Raw genomic sequence first — 21,893 nt, 5'->3', positions numbered from 1 at the left:
AAAATTTCTTAGAATGTATGTTTTGAGCACAGCGTTGTGTGGTTCTGAAACAGAAAAACCAGAAAAGAAGAGAATCGAAGCATTTGTGATGTGGTGTTACAGAAGAATGTTGAAAATTAGTTGGACTAATAAGGTAAGGAATGAGGAGGTTCACCGCAGAAACGGCGAGGAAAGAAATATGTGGTAAACACTGACTAGAAGAAGAGACAGAATGGTGGGACATCTGTTAAGACGTCACGGAATAACTTTCATAGTACTAGAGTGAGCTGTGTAGGGTGAAACCTGTAAAGGAATACAGAGATTGGAATACACGCAGCAAATATCTGAAGACGAAGGTTGCAAGTGCTACGCTAAGATGAATAGGTTGGTACAGGAGGGAGAAGAGGGGGATTCGTGGCGGGCCGTATCTAACCAGTCAGAAGACTGATGACCACCCGCCCCGAAAAAAAAAAAGGCTGGGGGTGTGTTACTAGCCACAAAGGTTTCCAAGCTACATCCGCTAAGGTCAGGCCTTTCATCGAAAAACCAGATGTTTTTTATACTCACCACTGCCTTGTCTAACTCGGCAAAGGTATCCGGTTTATGAGTTACATGAACACGCGACTGGTCGTCTGGACGCACACACAGAAAATTATTTACAGCGGTAACCATAAGGCAAAGAGCTGACATCCTCCATGCATCGGATAAGTGGCTTGCTATGGCTTTGAACACAACATAAATGTTAATTGGCCAACCCATATTTTACTCCACTTGACAAATTTTCCTATAGCAATTTTTTACAGAATCCGTCCAACGATTCGCCCTTACAGAAGTAAATTTTTAGCAATGCAAACGTTTGAACTTGATAAACGTTAGAAAACTGCCCCCAGAGGCACTCTATAGATTTCACAATTATTTTGGCTATCTGAAAATCAATATTACATTAACTACAATGCGAATAACACTTTAAACACTTAAAAATTTTGCAAGATAGCAAATATGTGACTTCTGCACTGACTTTAAAATAAGAAAACGAGCATTGGTAAATCAACAACCATAAACAGTTATTCACAGGAGCAAACAAGGAGGAACTCAAAGTAAATAAAGGGCCTGAAAAACACAGATTAGCCAACGCGCAATAACCGGCTTGAACTCTACCCATGACACAAATGTTGCTCGATTCAGCATACGTTCTAAAATACACACATAGAATATCCATTAAACTTACATAATAAATATATGCCAAATAGCACAGTGGCCTCTAACCACGGCAGAGAAAATCTGGGTGGACCATTGAACCCGTTTGACCTGAAAAATAAATTCCAACGTGTACATACGCCTTTTGACCCTAACTGAGAAATCCAAAGAAAATAACTAAGCTAATTTGACCCCCAAATACTTAAAGTTAACTGACAGTGAAAAATATTGAAGGCACCTAATCCTAAAAAATACAAGTACATTCACCGGTAGTGCAGATAAAGGCAAATCTTTCTAGATCATATACTCGCAACACACGAATAGGTAAAATGCAAGCCCTCTGACAATTGAATCACTATTTAATTTGGGCATGATCTTATTACCTGGATGCTGATCCACGTGAAGGGCATTGGCTACATTAAGGGCCAGAAATATAAGCCAGACACCTAACGGTAACAACACGAAAGTTAATAACAAAGGCACAGGGATTTTAAGGAACCATGACTGACACTTTGCTGCACAAAAGACGTCATGTTCTCCATTTATTCCTATGTGGGACCTGGGAGAATCAAGGACGGTGCATGTGCCCATGTCCAGCAACCAAGGCAGCAAGAAACATGCTTAGTCAAACTTCAAAGTACCGCAAAGGCAGAGGGAAGCAGCGACTCTCCAGTAGGCATAGGCACATAGGCACCCTCCCCAAAGAAACACATGCCATCCATGTGCTTAAATAACGACTGAAGCTGCCACCTGTCGAGGTGCCGGGGAAGCCCTAGCTAGATAATGAAACCCAAAGAAGTTTCGTGAGTGAAAGAATCTATATATGCTCGTGCACACACCTCAAAAATTTTGCGGTTGCGTGTGATTTATTCAGGTTATTGAACTAATACTAATATATTTGAGACAACTAAAGTACTCTTGAGTCTGTTAATGGACGTATAAACACAAAAAGACTGGACTGAGAAATCTAAAGTGAATGTGTATCATGTGAGGGTACGAGATTTACCAGATGTTTTGTAGTCAAAGTTTGGAAATAAATAATTTCCTTGAGTGAAAGTTAAATCTCGTGCTAATTTTGAATATAAATGAACAAGCTTTGTTAGTAGAAGTATATGCATTTTCGCTGCCCAGGATAATCGTTCAGAATATAAAGTTTTAATTATTATATGAGAAGATTTGTTAGGAGACAAGTTCTGTTTTGTGTACTTCATTATTTGCGTGAGATATTCCGCCTCGTCTCCGCGCCGTTCCATAGGAGTAGAAGACGTATTTGGAGTCTTGACGGGCAAAGTAGTCACGTGCTGCAAAGAGTCTTTTGATCGGGCCACGCTGTCAAGGAATACCAGTCACCAGAAGTTTAAATCAATAATGTATGTATGTATGTATTGAAAAAACTCTTATTATTCGTTACTCAGAAGGTCTCCAGTAACAACTTATCATCTAACACGTGCTACATCTATAGGCAAAATAAATGCCTTAAAAGATCGGAGCTGCCAAGTCCTGGTTTTTACTAAAAATTGAATTATTCTACAGATAAAAATAATGCTCAACAAGTCGGGGGGTTCGCGGACTACTCCGAGCTGAAGATCACAACAAGGTAATTTAAAATATACATGAGTCCTGGCAATGACTTCGAACTTCAAGGAACAATTATTGGTGTTTACAAAATAAATTCAAAATGATAGTGCAGCTTGACTCTGGAAATATTCTAATTTCTAATATTTCTCTCGCTAATTGTACACTGTTTGAGTGACAATTTTACCTTGTTGGGGTACAGGGTCATTGTTGGAAGAAATACGTCTGAAGGTAGTATGTATATGAGGATTCGACGTTACATTCCGGTAGGAAAAAAGTGAAGAAGCCGCAAAAATAAGTAAAATGTTCTTTAGAAATTGGGAGCACAACAATTAAATTGCAATGAAAGTTGTGAGATTCCTCCTGTTTTGGAAAGCATTTTACTTGCTACATTTAAACTTTTAGTACAACTCGGCAGATAGCCGAAGTAATTCACCGCCTTAAGCAGTGCTGCAGAACACGATGGCAGCGAGTAGGACGTTGCTTCCCACAACTGTAGTGGTGACGAGAGCACCATATAGCGTGGTAGTGAATCATGCTAGCGAGGAGAAGTACGCGAGCCTTGACAGCGAATCTTTTTTGGCAGTCAATACCTAGAGAAACCACAAGTACTCTGGCACGAAACTCAGAATTTTCTTGATTAAATACTGCATAGCTTAGTGCCCGTTGCTTCGCTAGCATCGCCTGTATGGCTTGCAGAGATTTTATTTAATCGGATTTTTATGTTGTTCTCAAACTGCAACACCTTCTAAGCTTTCCACGCTAATCAGGGCCACAGAAATGTGGTCTTTTCCGAATGTACTTCTGACCAAAAAGAGATTCTGTTAGCTGGAGTCCAAAGTTTTTAACTAAAAGTGTCATTTTCGTTCTTGTGGAGATATTTCCATGCTAATTTTCATCCCTTAACAAATATTTCTTTTTATCTAGCCGAGAAGTGAAATACCATTTTTTTATAAATTTTACTTTAAAATTTCTGCAATGTAACGAAATATTTCCTTAAAAATTGTCTTCCCCTATTGGACTTCCTTAGGGGTCGAATTGCCAGAAACACTGAACGCCAATTTTTTTTTATTTATAACAGAGAGGTCAAATACCAGTTGTTGTAGATGTAGCTCTTAAAATCCTTTGGTAGCTCTTGAGTAACAATTTACTTTCAAAAATAACTTTCAGCCAATATTTTACCCCCTTAGTGGTTGAATTCCAAAAATGTTGAAACGCCTTTTTTTTAATTTTCCGTATTAGAAACCAATACTAGTTTTCGTAGTTCTAGCTTCATAATTCGCTTACTAGCGACATTCATCCAAAAACCTTTTCATCCCCTATTTCACCTCCTTAGGAGTGGAATTTCGGACAATCCCTTCTTAAATGATGCCTACAGAATAAGATCCACACCTTTTCCAAATTCGAGTTTCTGCCCTTAGCAGTTTGGGCTGGGCAATGGCCAGTCAGTCAATCAGTCTTACCCTACTTCACCGCTTAGGGGTTGAATTTCTAAAAACAGTGAAACACATATTTCATCATCTCTAACCGAGAAGCCAAACACCAATTTGCAGAGATTTAGCTTTAAAAATTCTTTCAAAATGAAATATTTTCATAAATCGTTTCACTCCGTGTTTCACCCTCTTAGGAGCTGAATTTCCAAAAACAGTGACATTTGTACGTTTCATTTCTAATAGAAAAGTCAAATGCAAATTTTTATATATTTAGCTTCAAAAACGCTTGCACAATGAAATACTTCCATAAAAACTTTCGTCCCCCATTTCACTCCCCTTGGTGGTGAATTTCCAAAAACAGTGAAATATGTATTTATTTATTTCTAACTGAGAAGCCAAATTTAAATTTTCATAGATTTAGCTTAAAAAAGCTTTGATAATAAAATATTTCATAAAAACCTCATCCATTATTTCACTCCTAATTTCCAAAAACATTGAAACACGTATCTTTTTTTATTTGTCAAATACCACTGTTCATAGATGTAGCTTTAAAGATACCGTATCAGTCCTTTAATAATAATATAATTTTAAAAAAAGTCTTTCACCCACTACTTCACTCCCACAGCGTTAAATTTCCAAAAATGTTGAAACCTATATTTCTTTATTTCTGACCGAGAAAAAAATAGCAATTTTCGTAGGGGTACCCTCAAAACTGCCTTCATAGAAACATTTTTCAAAAAGCCCTTCACCTCCTATTTCACCCCCTTACGGTTGGAATTTCAAAAAATCCCTACTTAAACGACGCCCGCAGTACAAAATCTACATCTTCTCCAAATTTCAGGTTTCTGTCCTTAGCGGGTTGGGCTGAGCGATGATGAGTGAGTGAATCAGTCAGGACATTGCCTTTTATATATAGGGATTATTATTTAATATTTTTGACATAGCAAATTCTAGGAAGAGCGTATAGGTCATCAGGGCTTTAATGCCATAACGTCAGTATGCAGTTACCAGTTGATTCAGTAGACAAATGAATATTGTTAACTTAACGAAGATGTACAAAGAGCTACGAAGTGTTACCATGTAAGCAAGAAATTTCAGCTGCACACCAACCTCGCCAGTCGGCGACAGGGTGTACTCAGAGCCTGTTCTTGTGTAATAGTGGTCACACGATCCTCTTGAATTTTACGAGTATTAACTTTTTGAGAGGACTCCTTTCAAAATATTAAATTGTTACTGTTTGTTGATATTTGTTAATACAACTATCAAAATGGCATCCAAGACTTATTTCAAGTATATTATTTACCTGCTCGTCCACTTATAATCACAGGCAGCCTGCTTGCATCTTCTGAAGAATGCAGCACCTTACAAGAGCTGCTTCGAGGCCCTACATCTAAGAGAGGTTAACAGAAAACAACTTGGAGAAAATCCTATGCACCGATCCCTTAAGATAATCAACGAAAGGATTAGCGAAATTAGCGCAGTCTTGGTTGGGAAAGCATTTCCAATTATACTGTACGTGACCTGTACGCTTTCTACGGAATTGCGACTAAACTGGGAAACTGTTATATCGGTTTAGTATAGTGAGGAGGTTTTGGAAGCTCACATGCTTATGTGGAAATTTAGAATATTAAAAACACAGATATTATGCATATACCTCACTGATTACTTAAATAGTGTTCGTACAATTCTTCATAAAGTTTTGGTCTTGTCCTATAAAACCTTAGTGTCTCAGGCGAAGCTCATTCAGCAACATGTAAAAGTAGTTTTTTATATTTACGATTTTTTTCTTCCATGTAATATGTGAAGACAATGTCTTATAATATTTTATTTTACTGATTTAAGCACTTACAGCAACTATATATTTTTAACTGTTACCTGACTAATGTAATAAACGTTATATCGGTCATTAAAACTACCCATCACAATTGCTCTTTTAGACTCCTTTGACACTTACTTGGCCCAGTAAATTCTCGTCAAACCAACGAAGTTAAGCGCTGTCGGGATGGGCTAGCACTTGGATGAGTGACCATCTGGTCTGCCGAGCGCTGTTGGCCAGGGGGATGCACTCAGCCCTTGTGAGGCAAACTGAGGAGCCACATGACTGAGAAGTAGCGGCTCCGGTCTTGTGAACCGAATACGGCCTGGAGAACGGTGTGCTAACCACATGCCCCTCCATATCCGCATCCGCTGACACCTGTGGGCTGAGGATGACACGGCGGACGGTCGGTAGCATTGGACCTTCCATGACCTGTTCGGACAGAGTTTGGTTTTTAGTTTTTGGCGTAATAAATTGATGGCATCTCGAACTTAGTGATCCCTCGCAATAAGAACATTGTTAACCTCATAAAATTCCTATGTTGCAACGTGTCAAAATCCAGAACATGAAGGCGAATACTGTCTTTATTCGAACCAGGCCATTCAAAGTTGCTTCTGTCAGTCAGCATCACTGTGTCAGTGTGATATTCAGGAGGTTACCCATGCTTTTCTAGCCACTGGTGGGCTGGATAAGCATTTCTAACTCAGTTACAGTTTACACGGATAGCAAGAATATGAAAATCACGTCAACATTAAGAACACACACATCTACCTGTCAACTTAGTCCCACCCCCTTTTCCCTCTTCCTGCCACCGATTACCGAAACCCTTTCCTGAAACTAACATTTTCCTGTCCCACGAATCCCCTGACATGCTGTAATAGTAGGCAGGATCCAGGAAGTATGCATCAGGCTTGCACTCCTGAATTTCTCAAAAACGGTGTCTGCGAGGAAGTGCACATCAGTCTTCCTCCATAATCTTAACACATTCTCCTAAATCAGAGATGTCGAACTCCTGTCAAACATTCGCCATGTCCTCATACTCAGCTTCCATTACGCCAGTGCGTGTCAGTTTACTGGAGAATTCGGTTATGTCAGGCAGTGTTGTTTTATTGAGTCTCTCCATCAAATCCAGGTATTCATCTGGAAAGACCCTCTTCGTCATCATGAGTTGAAACTCAGGATATGTGGCTCTTGTGATATACATGTCCTGCTGATGCATTCTCTCAGCAAGCTTCTGAAGAGGTGTGTGCACGAAACGTAGTGATGCCGGAAAGCGGAACAGTATTTTTAATGTGATTCACTAGGAAAAAGAAATGTGTTTTACAGTGGTATCAGGAATGACACTGACCGTATCATATTTCAAGCCAAAATCACCCACATTCTCAAAACAAAAGTGGGCACCACACCCTTTCAAATTGTTAAAGAAGGTGGATTATCGCTGTGGCTGTTGGTACTTCAAGTAGCAAGCGTTGTAAGCTGCGCCACAGAACCTCCTTGTCGGATGAAAATAGTCTTTATGTGGGGTTACCACTTTTCTATTGAACAGGAGTCCACAAATTTGATCAAAATGCACCATTCTCTTGCCGGATGGTCATGGGGGTGTTGTTGTGACAAATCCGATCAACTTCCCAAATATGTTTTTCGAGCTCAGAGAGCGGCCATCTCGTAGGGTTATCCCAAACATATATTCAAATTTATGGTGACTGGAGTCACATGGGCGTAGAAGTTGCTGCGCTGCCACATACAGTGCATATTGTCTATGAAAGGGAGGCATTGGGGGTAGTCTTCACAATGCTCCACAGGAGCTAGGTGGTACTCGAAGTCGGCGTATACAAGGAAGGGACATCGCTTCTGGTGGTGGGCATTCTTAAACTTAAATGACTTTTTTGATTGAGCGGAAAATAAGTGGGACATTCTTTTGATCCACAAGTAATGATGCTTCTCACCCTTGGAGGATAGCAAACAGATCTACCTGTTTCGGGTGGTGACTCGCTAATTTTGAAAAGCGGAGGTGTCCATCTACTTTATGTGTAACTTCTTTGATCCGCACAATGTGCTCAAGGTTATCTTCTTCTGGTTTGCTACAATCATCATCCAGCGTGTATACAGGAGCTAAATAATCATGGTTCTGCCTCTCGGATTTTTGTAGATCTTGGAGTTTTATGGGGAACGAGATGCCTTGGAAATTGTAATGCCCATGGACATCAGATGTTTCGTATTTACTTGTACACTGGCCATGTTTTGGGTAATTCTATCCCTAGCCAAAAGTGATGATGCAGTGCCATATAAATCTTCTCATAGAGATTCCAGACATTAGTACGTGACAATCTAGTGGCAATATCTTTTGACAGAAAGATGAAACTGGACACTCATTAAGTGAATCATAGACATGTGAGTGCACATCAAGGTGGAATAAACGGCTGAGGGCCTTAACCAACTCACTTTCCTGCATGTCGGAAAAATGGCCGAATATGACACTTTTGACAGAATTTCCACGCCACTCCACGATTGAATCACCCTGCGATGTCGCACCAGGTATCCCTCAACTTTCAACGATGCCCCCCCCCCCCAATCCCCCATGAACAATCATTTCCATTATAGCATTTCATCTCAGCTGTTTCAAATGGCGCTGTTGAAGTTGCTGCCAGCAAGTTTTAAAATCATTCAAAGAAAGTCTACTCACAGTAGTGTAGAAACACCCTGATCATGCAGTGTTAGTTGGAGACTGTTTTAACCTACACTGTGTAGATCGAGATGTTCGTGGTTTTGAAATATGCATTGTCTCCACCAATGTCATATGTAAACCACAATCAAGTCCAAATCTGAAGGCAGAGTCATAAGTGAAGTTCAGCACTTAATACTGAAAGCATGTTTGTTACTGACACCATTGTAGAGCCACAACAAGACTGACCTCCTGGGTGGAGAATACAGCTACTTATACAATCTCTGAATATTTGAGAATGTCATTATTTATGCAGACATTGAATATTCCAGAATATACAAACTTTAGAAGCAAAGGATGTGTTAAGAACATTCTAGAAATCATAAATTGTAAATAACAAATAATTTCTGTTTGCTGGATATTATACAGTGATCCACAGCACAACAGCCAGTCATGTTAACCACTATGCTAAAAAACATAACCACAGGTTATGGTAATATTATTTAGCTATCAGACAAAATCCTTCATCAGACATACAGAGAACAAAACTCACACACATTCACACAAGCACAGGCATCTTCCTCACATTGTTGTTTTGCTTATCTGCCATTCAGCCTTCCTCTATGTGGGGATTAGCAATCTATCTTCTCATATTGTTGTCATGAATTGTGCTTCTGTGAGTGTGTGTCAGTTTTGTTTTATAACATCTAGTAGTCTTTTTCAGTGTACCTATCTGCCACTCATAACCTACACTAAGAGATGAGTTGCAACATATCCTATTCATATACTTGTTATTTCATCCTGGAGTTTCCATTTTTTAACAAGTAACTAACTCAGTGTCTTCCAGTGCAGATATGAATACGACTATCATGTTTACAACATGGCAACAGTAAATACTTTTTGAAACAGGTGGCATGATCTAGCTTGCACAAGTTATCTAGTCCAGCCGTCATGCTAGTAACATAAATAGTTTCATTAAGTGTCAATTACAATTAATATGTTCATTTTTTTTTAAGTTACATCATTTCACTGATCCAACTCTGCAATTATATCATGGTAGGGGCAGTAGAGGATTTTTTGTATTTCAAAGAGATGAATATTTTTGTAAAATGATTTATTTGATTTTCTTAATTTTTAACTACAGCATTCTATTTTAATATCATGCCAAAATAAATGAGGAATAATCTTGAAGATTGAAAATTGCTCCACAACATTATGATGGGAATCAAATAATTTTAGTGTTCTGGCTGTCTTTCCTTTGGTAGCACACAGCTTTTTTACACATTTTTTGATGTAAATAGCTAGGGAAAAGTTAAGTAAATGCTTTCCAAAATAATTTACTTGAATGAGTCCACTTTCATTCATTTTTGCATCTAAACATTAAATGTGCTAGACAGATCTCTCTTCGATTTTGGCACTCATCAATTGCTGCTTAGAACAGTGGGTTTATATTTGCATTATTTTACTGTCAGGAAGATGGATGCAAAGTATGGGCAAAAAGGCATGCTGTTGCACTGATATCATTTGAAACTGGCATGTGAAAAGGCTCTTGCCCCCAAGAAGGCTTTTGTTGTTGAAATCATTCATTTATTTTGCAATGTTCTATTGCATCCTTCAGGACTTCCAGGGTGAAATCAGCAGTGTATGAGTTTGCATTGCTTCCCATATGACCAATTCTGTGTAGCTGTCTTGCAGTTTTGCCAGCTCCTCCAGGCAGATCCATTTTATAACTGTAACATAACAAAAAATTATGTAAGACTTTTACATTCCTATAAATATGGATAACTGTTACTACTAAGGGAACAAAAAGAAAGGTGTACACTCACACATGCATGTGCACACACACACACACACACCGAAGAACCAAAGAAATGGGTACACCTGCCTAATATCGTGTAGGTACCCCCACAGCATGCAGAAGTGCCACAACATGACATGCCATGGACTCGACTAATGTCTGAAGTAGTGCTGTAGGGAACTGACACCATGAATCCTGCAGGGCTGTCCATAAATCCGTAAGAGTATGAGAGGGTGGAGATCTCTCCTGAACAGCATGTTGCAAGGCATCCCAAATATGCTCAATAATGTTCATGTCTGGGGAGTTTGGTGGCCAGCGGAAGTGTCTAAACTCAGAAGAGTGTTCCTGGAGCCACTCTGTAGCAATTCTGGACTTGTAGTGTGTTGCATTGCCCTACTGGAATTGCCCAAGTCCTTCGGAATGCACAATGAGCATGAATGGATGCAGGTGATCAAACAGGATGCTAAAGTACAAGTCACCTGTCAGAGTCATTTCTAGACATATCAGGGGTCCCATATCACTACAACTGCACAAGTCCCTCACCATTACAGAGCCTCCACCAGCCTCAACAGTCCCCTGCTGACATGCAGGATACATAGATTTATGAGGTTGTCTCCATACCCATATGCGCCCATCCGCTCGACGTAATTTGAATCGAGACTTGTTCAAACAGGCAATGTGTTTCCAGTCACCAATAGTCCAATGTTGGTGTTGACGGGCCCAGGTGAGGCATAAAGCTTTGTGTCATCAACGGCACACAAGTAGGCCTTCAGCTCAGGAAGCCCTTATCAATGATTTTCCGTTGAATGGTTCACATGCTGACACTTGTTGATGGCCCAGCATTGAAATCTGCAGAAATTTGCTAAAGGGTTGCACTCTTACCATTTTGAATGATTATCTTCAATTGTCATTGGCCCTGTTCTTGCAGTATCTTTCTCCACCAGCAGCGATTTCAGAGGTTTGATGTTTTATTGGATTCCTAATATTCACGGAATGCTCGTGAAACGGTCACATGGGAAAATCCCAACTTCATCACTACCTCAGAGATGCTGTGTCCCATAGCCTGGGAACTGACTAAAGCACCACATTCAAACTCACTTAAATCTTGATGACCTAGCAGTAACCGATCTAACAACTGCACCAGACACTTGTTGTCTTATATAGGTGTTGCCAACCACAGTGCCATATTCCGCCTGTTTACATCTCTCTGTAATTGAATATGCATGCCTATACCAGTTTCTTTTCCACTTCAGTGTGTGTCTATATAAGGAAAATCCTTAAATGTGAGATAGCAGAAGAGTGTGAGTGCTAGGTCGATTAAGGCCAAGGATCGTTCCAAAGACAGTAAGTTTCTTGTCCTTGTTTCAGTATTATAACAAAATTTTCTTTCGTATTTGATTTAAAATGTTGAGTTATACAGAGAACATTCCAGTCTGGAGTTAATCCTTCAAAACTGTCTGAACCCTTGATATATGATAGAGCATGTGGCTCATCTCTTCCTAGTACAGAAGGTGCAACCCATTGCCAATGACTGTGGTAGTGTAAATGAGAAATTCATTGAAACAGTAATAAAGGTAAAATCTGTGGCAAAAGCCCGTGACTGGACTGTTGTCCTGACTATTCACAGTAGCACTAGGAGGAGAGAGGTGATGAATCCTTCAGCACAGCAGCCTATTAGCCCCAGAAACGATTTTGTCACATGATGACGTCGTTGGAGACTGTGGCTGTTGTTTGAAGACAAATGTTGATGGTGTTGATGATATTTGGTAGTCATATGGACAGCAGGCTGAGTGAACCTGGGACTATTGTGTAGGGATTGGAATGAGGAAAAATGGCCACATATACCCTGTATTCCCAGGACCTCCAGAGTCTAGATCCAGTGCACTACCCACTAGATCACCACAGCCACCATGGGGAAAAAAAAAAGGATAAATAGTTTTCCACAATTTGCATTATATCAAGTTGCACTTCTTTTTCCCCTCTATCACTTAGTTCACTTCCTGGCAAGAACAGAACCTAATCCAAAGTAGCTCTTGAAAAAGAAGGATGAAACAGTTATATTTATAAACATAGATAGCTGCAACAATGCAAATCAGGACTAGGTTCAAAGAATAAGTTCCGCTGTATCCTAGAGCTAACAATCAAAAACAATACTTCACAACATCAAGAAACCTTCTGGTTGTCAAGCTGCAACAAAGATGGAATAGCTTCCTCCATTGGGGCACGTCAGTATTAAGTTACCAGTAAGCTATGCAGTGTTAACCAAATTATTTAAAAGTGCCTTTGTATATTCTGTTAACTCGGTTTAAGTTGTCGTTACGAGGAGTGTGTGCTGTAGTAAACTGCAAAATATCCTTGCTGCCTTTATCAGTAACAACAGCAACATTGCAAATTTCAGGTATGTTGGACAAGAAACTACTTTAAATTATACCAATATGATGCAAAATGATCAAGAATATGCTATCCATGTCAACATTTTCAGACCCTCTGGTTACAATTGTGTACATTAACTTTTACCGTGTCGTAGCTGTTACATAAGTATTTTTTCCAAATGGAAACCTGAAGTACACATTTGTGAATGTTCAGCCTTCTCATCATGTGCAAGTGTAGCCAACTGTTGGACATCACTATGGAAATATCAGCAAGTCAGTGTAGCAGTGCGCAGCAGCTTGTGACCACCAGAATACACGGATGTGTTTGGTTCACTACATTCCATTGTATATTTTTATATTGTTGTTGTTTTTTGCATGATAATTAATTTAATGATCATATTACTGTTTACTATAATGGAAAATATTTCATAATTAGTTATTTTAGACCATAAAATGAAGCCAAGTGAACAAAGTATGTTTTGAAAACGGGTACATATTTGTGTATAAATCTGCATCTAAAATCATTAAAAATTAGCCTAAGAGCATTACCACATAAAGAAAAATTTTCTTTCCTTCAGAAAAAATCCAGGTCTAAGATGGTTAAGCAGTGAAATGTCAGGGGTACAACTACTTCTTTACTTATGGAACCACACAGTTAAGAAAGAACAACAAATACCAAAAAGCATTAGACTAAGTTCCAAACACTACTACTGCAATCAGATATGTGACAAGATTATGATGAAGACAGTTACTAATTTCCCATCTAAAAAATTAAATGTTACATCTGTCTAATGAAAGTTAATAATTTCATGCATTTTTCTGAAAGTTAACATATAGCTGCAAATGTTTGCATCATTGGGTAAACAAAAGGTACATGTGTAAATGTATTATATGTCATATGACATTGTAGCCTGGGATATCACATGAGGTGTGTTCAGCCAACTGTCAGAAAGAGTTTTCTTCCCCTGCACATATTGGCCCCTTTCCTTGTGGATATGTGAGAGCTGCATTGTGTACATAACCATAGAGTGTATGTGAATTTAATGGATGTGTGATAGTGCAGTATTATGTTTGTGTTGTATGATGGAGATGAGAGAGGGGTGAGAGTGAAACCTGGTGCCAGCACATAGCCTACACCTCTTGAATAGCACCAACAGGGCTGCCAAACTTAACAACCTCATCACATCAACAGATCACATCAGACTGTCTGCCAGACAATTGATTGTGAATTGCAGAGTAGTCAAGTGGTTGTAAACAAGCTCTCACTTCATGAGACACTGCAGAGAAGTTTGGAATTTAATCCAGGATATTGGTGAAAAGACTGGTGATCAGGAACTTTATGTCACCACCTCTCCCCCTCCGCCAGCCAAATACTGGCAGTGAAAACTTCATCTACCACCAGGATTCAAACGAGTTTATTTCTGAGCTGAGCACTGCAACACAGGCATTTGTTGGTGACCTATGCTGCAGAGTCTAATGAGACACCCTCCTCTAGCATTACTTTTCCTCAACAGTAATTGTTAATGCCAGTATTATTTTTAGAATTTTGGACAGGTCAATATTATCTCAGCTGCTTTTCTTAAAAATTTCATATAATTTTTTACACAACATGTTATATTTCAAGCTAAAATTTATGAAAAAGAATAAATTTATTTTTGATGTTACAATCGATAACTGAATGTACTGTTAATTTTTTTTTTTTTTTTTTTTTTGTAGAAACATTTGAAACTAAAAATTATTTAGCATGCTTAAAATTTCTATTATTAATTACACAATCTAGTTTTTGGTTAAAGGGATCCTACAGAAAATTTTGTAGCAGCCAAGCTTTGAATGCTTCATGCCTGTGTGAACTTTTGAAGAAGAATACTGTTTGGGATTGGAATCAGCAATGGCAGGATGCTCTTGATGAGATCAAAGGACAGTTATGTCAGTCAGATATTGTTCAGACCAGATTTATCCCTTCCTTTTTGTGTTATGACAGACAGCAGTGATGTTGGTTTGGCTACTCATTATTTCAGGAGGTTGAAGTTGAAGGTGTTTTTGAGCATAGATCTCTTGCATTGGCTAGTTGAGTTTTGCAGAAACATGAAAAGACATACACTGTAACTGTGAAAGTACTTTTGGCAGTACACTGTGCGTTCAAGTTTCAGAATTATTTACTAGCCCGCAAAGTCTTCATCTGTACTGATCGCAAAGCATTATGTTATCTCCAGGTGTGTAAGCTGTACCATAATAGAATTACTTGCTGGGCATTGTTTTTACAGCAGTTCAATTATGAAATCACATACACTAAGGGCACAATGCAGTTGCCGATGCTTTTTCTAGGCTACCTTTAGAGAGTGAATCATCAAACAACTTTGGAGAAGGAGAGAAAGAGTTTAAAATTATGTACTTGAGAGGAGTGAAAGAGGAAAAAGAGAACTTGAAAATTTGTGAAGGCATGCATAAGTATCAAAATCATGATCAAAACTGGCAATTGGTTAAGATCTGTTGGTTAAGAAAGGAAGAGAAAACACAGAACAATTTGTAAGATACACAAAGGTATTTTATTCAGGAGCACAAGACTGACTCAGATGACTGGAAACTATGTTGGTCGGAACAATGTATTGATACTTTAATTACTTATACACATGAGAGTTTTAGTCATTGAGGATCAACCAGCTGTACACAAAAGATACAGAAAAACATCTATTTTTATAATACATGAAGGAGAGTCAAGAAGAAGAATGCCAGCTGTGACAGATTTCAAAGAGTGAAGGTAAGTAATCAAACAAGTAGAGGTTAAATGCAAAACATACTGCCTATAATAGTAACATAGATTTTGTGTCTGTGGACATTTATGGACCTTTGCCTAAGTCTAGCAATGGATTCTGTTACATTTTCGTGGTCATTGGTATATTTTTTAAGTTCATAAGGCTGTTTCCTCTTAAGAAATCTACCAGTAAGTGAATCATTTCTAAGTTTGAGAACACATTTTTTCATCAGGTGGTATTCGTAAAACAATTTTATCTGACAATGGTTCTCAATTTACATCAGAACTTTGGAAAGATTTTGTTGATCATGCAAAAATAAGGTATGTTCTAATCTCTGTGTACCATCCATTGAGTAATCCTGCAGCAAGATGTATGAGAGAAATTGGAAGACTGTTTAGAACTTATTTTAGTAAGAATCATACCAGTTGCATAGATTATGTCAGTGATTTTGAGGATATTATGAACAGCTTACAACATTCTTCAACAGGTTTTTCACCATTTGAAATCACAACCAACTAACTTTATTTCTTAGAATGTTGAGTTTCCACCATGTAAAATTCTATCACCACAAGAGAGAGAAGAGTGTGTCAGGGAGATAATGAACAAGCAGGGTGTTAGGAGAAAGCAGAGACATGATGGTAAAGGCAGATCTTGCAATGGTGAACACAAAAAAAATCTAAGTATAGATATCTGAGATAAATAAATTTTTCAATTTTTTTTTTTTTTTTTTTTTTTTTTTTTTTTTTTTTCCTCTCTCTTGTCAGGATTGTAGTGTGTAAGGTGGTGTGATTTCTTAAGTTCTGTCTTATCTACAGGCTGAGTTTAAATCTATGCCACACTACATTTGCAAGCACGTACAACTATGTAATTCTGTTTTATAATAGATTTGTGCTTTATAATTTTATACATATATACCTTGTGACTAAATGGGTAGATCCATTCACAGTTTTGAAATAGGAAAATGCCATTAAATACCTAGTAATAAATTTCTTATTTTAGAATGCTGTTAGTGGTCAATATTATTATTATTCCTGTGTACTCTGCAGAAAATAATTAAATTTAATTGTCATGAACTCTTTTGGGTAAAGTCATGGGTGTTGTGATAAAGTGAGTGAAGAAGACTCGTTTTATTCATGTGTATTGTAAATATGAGGAATAGTTTCTTAAAGTTTCATATGGTCAAACCAAACACATATGTATGTCAAACACAGAATTCTTATGTTGGTACACTGTGGACTATGGTCCATGCCTCATTTTGTAGGCATTTATTCGACACTGCATCAGGACAGTACAACTTCTCTTGCTTGTGTACATATTTTTTTCTAATGTGCTAATTGCCAAGTAAATGTTACTTTGAGACATTTTTAATATATCTGTGTATATTACCTTACTAGTTCATTTTTTCATTGTATTTAGTTCTGTTTATTAATGTACCTATGGGAACAAGATGCATGTAGAGGTATACTGAACAAACTGTCCCACAAATATCTGCACATAAATATGTATTTCCACAGTAGGTGTACACATGTACACAGCAAGAGACATCAATCCATACTCTTAGAAAACACATGGCGGCTTGAATGTCCAATCTCAGTCAAAGATTATGTTGTTCATGTTCGATATGACCTATTGACAACACACAGCCCCCCCCCCCCCCCTCCACATTACGGGGTACCAAAGGTGAGTCTTGTCTGGAGACAGTGTGGGCATTGATGCTGTTGGTGGAAGTACGAGATGGTAGACGCATGACCAGGACCTCCACCTCAACCGCGGCAGGGTGCGGAGGCAGAGCAACGGGAGGCAGATCCACCTCAAAGTCGTTGAGCCAGTGAGAGTGGACGATGTGGCGGCTGGCCCGTGAGCAGGTGGGCAGGACAGTGGATGGTGGAGTGTAGGTGTGGCCAGCCCTGATGGTAACCAAGCCATCCGGTGAGATGAAGGTGTTGATTGTCATCACATCGCACTCGCAAGGGAGGGTGAGGCTATGCGCAACACTGAAGTTTAGCTGGTCGTTGGGTGGCAAGGTCACAGTGTCTGTGAGTAGAATGAGAACTTGGTCGTCGAGAGTTATGATTGAAATGTCGCTCATGCAGTGTGGGGGTACGTTGCAGAGCAGGGTGACTATGAGAGAGGGTGTCTCTGTAGCAGGTGAGGTAGCACCGAAACCCGCACATGGGGTGGAGGTTGAAGTATCCGAGAAACCCGCAAATGGTGACGGGGAAGCGTCAGGTGAAAAAATCGGCATGGTGGTCCAAGGAGAAACATTGTGGGACTCCACAGTGGGAGAGAGACTGGCAGGAGAGTCGTTAGAAAAATCTGAATGAGCCAGCAGGGGGCCGTCAGGGTCCATAAATGCTGATTTGAGTCAGTATAATGAAACAGTTTTCGGAGAGTCTTTAATGATGGTGTCGCCCTGCCGGGGGACTTTAAAGTGGCCAAGGTAAGGTGGTTGCAGAGGTTGTCAGACTGAATCGTCTCTCAGCATCACATGGAAGCAAGTGTCGAGAGCGGTTGGCACGTAAGTGTCCAGCGGGCAGTGGCTGATAGCTGGGTATAGACACGCATGTTTGAAGTGAGTGTGCATGCGACTTACAAAATCCGGGTGGGGGAGGAAATCTTCAGGTACCTGAGGCTGAATGAGTTTCCCTGGTAGGACAGGGTTCTCCCCAAAAGTTAATTCTGATATAGTTCACTGTAAGACAGGCTTGAAAGTTGAGCAGAGGCTGAGGAGCACCCATGGAAGGGCTTCAAACCAGAGGCAGTCGTGGCACCAGAGGGTCGTTTTCAGAGTGCAGTTCCATCGTTCTACCAGCCCGTTGCTTTGTGGGTGGTAGGCTGTGGTATGAATTTTCTTTATGCCACAGATGTCACGTAAAATGGTAAACAGGGAAGACTCAAACTGCCGAGCCATGTCAGACCCTGGTCAGTGGTGACGGTGGTCAGACATCCGAACCTTGCAATCCAAGAGTAGATGAAACCCTTGGTCACAGTCTCAGCCATGATGTTCGGTAAAGGAACTGCCTCTACCCAGCAGGACATGTGGTCAATTGTGGATAGAATGTATCTGTGGCCCTCCGACGGTAGAAAAGGACTGATAATATCGATATGTATGTGGCGAAATTGTCCTGGGGGAATGTCGAAGCTGCCCAGTGTGGTGTCCAATATTTTTGCATTGACAGGGGATGCATCTGTGTGCCCAGGTCTGACAGTCCCATTTTATATTTTTCCAAACAAAATGCTTGGAGACGAGCTGTGTACTGGTGTGGACACCAGGGTGACCGAGGTTATGCAACATGTCGAACGCCTACTGGTGCACGGGTGTGGTGGGGGGGGGGGGGGGGGGGGCAGGAGCAACGGGCGTAGGGTACCGGTAGAAGAGTCGCACCACACATCGCCTACAATGCTGGGGAATTTAGCTTTGGTAAACACAAGGGATGTTTGAGGGTCCGTGAGGAGAGCTTGAGACTCTTCATCGGAGGCTTGTAGGGCGGCCAGGTTGTATAGGTCTATGATGCACAAAATAGCATTGATCCAAGAGAAAAAAATCTGTGGCAATTTTATCCATGCCTTTGATGTAGCAAATGTCGGTTGTGAATTGGGAGAATAGATCAAAGTGGTGGAAATGCCGAGGGGGTGGGTCCTGGGGGCGGGGGGGGGGGGGGGGGGGGAGGGGTTGCAGAGCTGAAAAAGTCTTTAGTGCACTGAAGGCCTCCAGCATAGGTGCAGTCCATTGAATGGGTTGAGTCCTGAAGTCTCTTTACCAGACAGTGAATCTTTCAGTGTGGCCCACACGGCGGTGGAACAGGGCAGGTGCTGGCGGTAGTAATTTATTGTGCCCAGGAAATGTCAGAGTTCTTTGTAAGTAGAAGGGGGCGGCATTGATGTGATGGGCTGCACGCAAGATTTGGGGGGCTGTATTCTGTCAGTGGAGACGGTGTAACCCAGGAAAGTGACGGAAGGCTGGTGCAATTGGAATATGTCTTTGTTGACCTCGACGCCATTGGAGTTCAAGGTCTGGAGGACGATGGATAAATGATTTTTATGTTCTTCAGCTGACTTGCTGAAAATGAGAGTGTCATCCAGATATGCAAAGCAAATCTCGAACTGCCGTAAGATGGAGTCAATTAACCACTGCCATGTTTGTGCCGCGTTTTTCAGGCTGAATGGCATGAAGTTGTATTGGAACAAACCAAGCGGTGTGATAATAGCTGTTTTAGGGATGTCTTCTGGTGCTCCGGGAGTCTCGTGGCACTTTTATAGTCAATAACACTGAAGATTGTAGAGGCTGATAACATATGAGTGAAATCATGTGTGTTAGGCACAAGGTAATTGTCCATGAGGGTACAAGCATTTAGACGTCTGTAATCACTGCACATGTGGAAAGAACCATTGTGTTTGAGGGCGAGGTGAATCGGTGAAGACCAGTTGCTGTCTGATGGTTGCAGAATACCTACCTCCAAAAGTTCATTAATTTGCTGCCGGGCTGAGGGCAACTTAATAGGGTTGTCCCGGCAGAGTTGTGCCTCCGAGTCATATTCTGACAGCAGATTAGTTACACAGGTCACAATGTCATCTGTGAAGGTGAAGCACTCACATACTATCTCACATGTCGTGAGAGAAGCAGAGTGGGGAACATAAGTGTGGGAGCACAGTATCTGAGTGTTAGTGGGATGGTGTAATACTGAGCCCTGAACTACGTTCGGAGAGAGCTTGTAATGGGACAAAAAATCCATACTGAGAACTTGTTCATCAATGTCGGCAGTGTAGAAAGTCCACGGAAAACACAGAGAATGAGATAGGTGCACTGTAGCTTTGACAGCACCTGAGTATTGTAATGTTGATGTGTTGACAGCTCGTAGAAGTGACCTCATTGGTGGGAAAATGGGGGAGCCATCGATGTAGGTATGATGGACACATCAGAACCACTGTCGACTAGGAAAGTGAGCCATGACGAAATGTCAGTCACACACATACGACCACTCAGCAGGGCAGACGAGTGGACAGAGTGCAATGTATGAGGACGCCCGTGAAGTTCCCCACAGGACTCAGAGTCTTTTAGGTCCTGCAGTTTGCCGTTTGGGTGCTGGCAAGGTAACTGGCACTTCTTAGCATCCTTGCCAAAAACCTTGTGGTACCAGCTGTATGGATGAGCTGGATGTGGTGGTGGTGGCGACTGCGGCAGCAGAGGAGGCTTGTCCTCATCGATTTGTTCTGGCATGTATACCAGCACATATGGTGTGTGGGCAATCCTGGAGTGCTCGGATGGTGGAGAGAGTGAGTGGATGCTCCCAGGTGATGTAGAAGGCATGGAGGCAGAGCGAGCCCTGTCTCTGCCAGCAGATGGCCGGTAAGTGGGAGCAGTTGTGCCAACTGACGGTGAGTGATGAGCTGGCTGGTGTTGTCATAGCAATAAATACAGTTGGTCTGTGATGGAGAGACGAGAGCCAATTGACTCGAAGGAGTGTGGTATCAGGTGGATCTGTAGGTCAGTAGGGGGCTTGGCAGACCACACTGCCTACAGAGTGACATCCGGCACTCACAAGTAACCAAAGGTGAAGCCAGAATTGTGATGGAGTTCGGTTTCCCAGGTGTTCCTCGTACAAGATCTTGATGATTAACTCTTGTGGTGAGCAGGCAAGTCATTCAATGATCATCTTCTTCATGAACTCGTAGTTTGGTGGAGGCAGTGGCGAGAGGAGTAGATCACAAGTTAAGTCTGAAAGATCAAAGAGGTGCATGACGAGTCACAGGAATTTAGAGTTGTAGTCGGGTAGGTAATGCAACTCGAAAAGATGCTCGACAAGCACAAACGATGACACCAGGTTGTACTCGTATAAGGGCGGCAGCTTTGGCAGACGAGTTGGAGGTGGGGACAAAGGCGGCTTTGGTGTCTCTTGGAAAACCATCTGGTCTGTGACAGGAGAGGCTATACAGCAGGCTGGCATGGTAGGCGCGGGTGTGTTTTTGGCAAAACTGTCCGTACCAGCCGTGGGCTGCATTGTCCTTGATGTGTCATGAGAACACCACACTGCTGACTCGATTGGTACTGTGGGAATGGGCAACTGTGCAGTAGGTGTTGGGATCCCGTAAACTGGGCCGTAGGCTACAGACACTGATTTGAATTGACCCACCTCGAAAATAACGTGGGAGGCCAGCACAGCAGACATAGGCGGTGCTGTGGGACTGGCGAGCGGCTGAGCAGCCGGAACTGGGGCCCCCTGCGAGTGCTGGGGGAAGGGGGGGGGGGGGGGCAGGAGGGTGTGCGTTGGTTACTTGTATGACAATAAAAAGTTTGAGTTCTCTGCACA

At 41.0% G+C, this 21,893-nt stretch overlaps 1 protein-coding gene across 1 annotated transcript in view; it reads right to left on the bottom strand.

The window, feature by feature from the left end:
* Nucleotides 1-9,832: 9,832 nt before the first annotated feature.
* LOC124789787 (alanine--glyoxylate aminotransferase-like) overlaps nt 9,833-21,893 on the bottom strand; it is a 106,434-nt gene continuing 94,373 nt past the window's right edge. Inside the window, exon 8 of the mRNA XM_047257256.1 lies at nt 9,833-10,392. Coding sequence (XP_047113212.1) covers nt 10,242-10,392 — 151 coding nt within the window. The 3' untranslated portion in view covers nt 9,833-10,241. The remainder of the gene's footprint in view (nt 10,393-21,893) is intronic.

This window comes from Schistocerca piceifrons, chromosome 3 (genome assembly GCF_021461385.2).
Source record: "Schistocerca piceifrons isolate TAMUIC-IGC-003096 chromosome 3, iqSchPice1.1, whole genome shotgun sequence".
In the NCBI taxonomy this organism is placed as follows: Eukaryota; Metazoa; Arthropoda; class Insecta; order Orthoptera; family Acrididae; genus Schistocerca; species Schistocerca piceifrons.
Note: the sequence above shows the minus strand (reverse complement) of the source record. Positions and strands in the feature narration are given on the sequence as shown.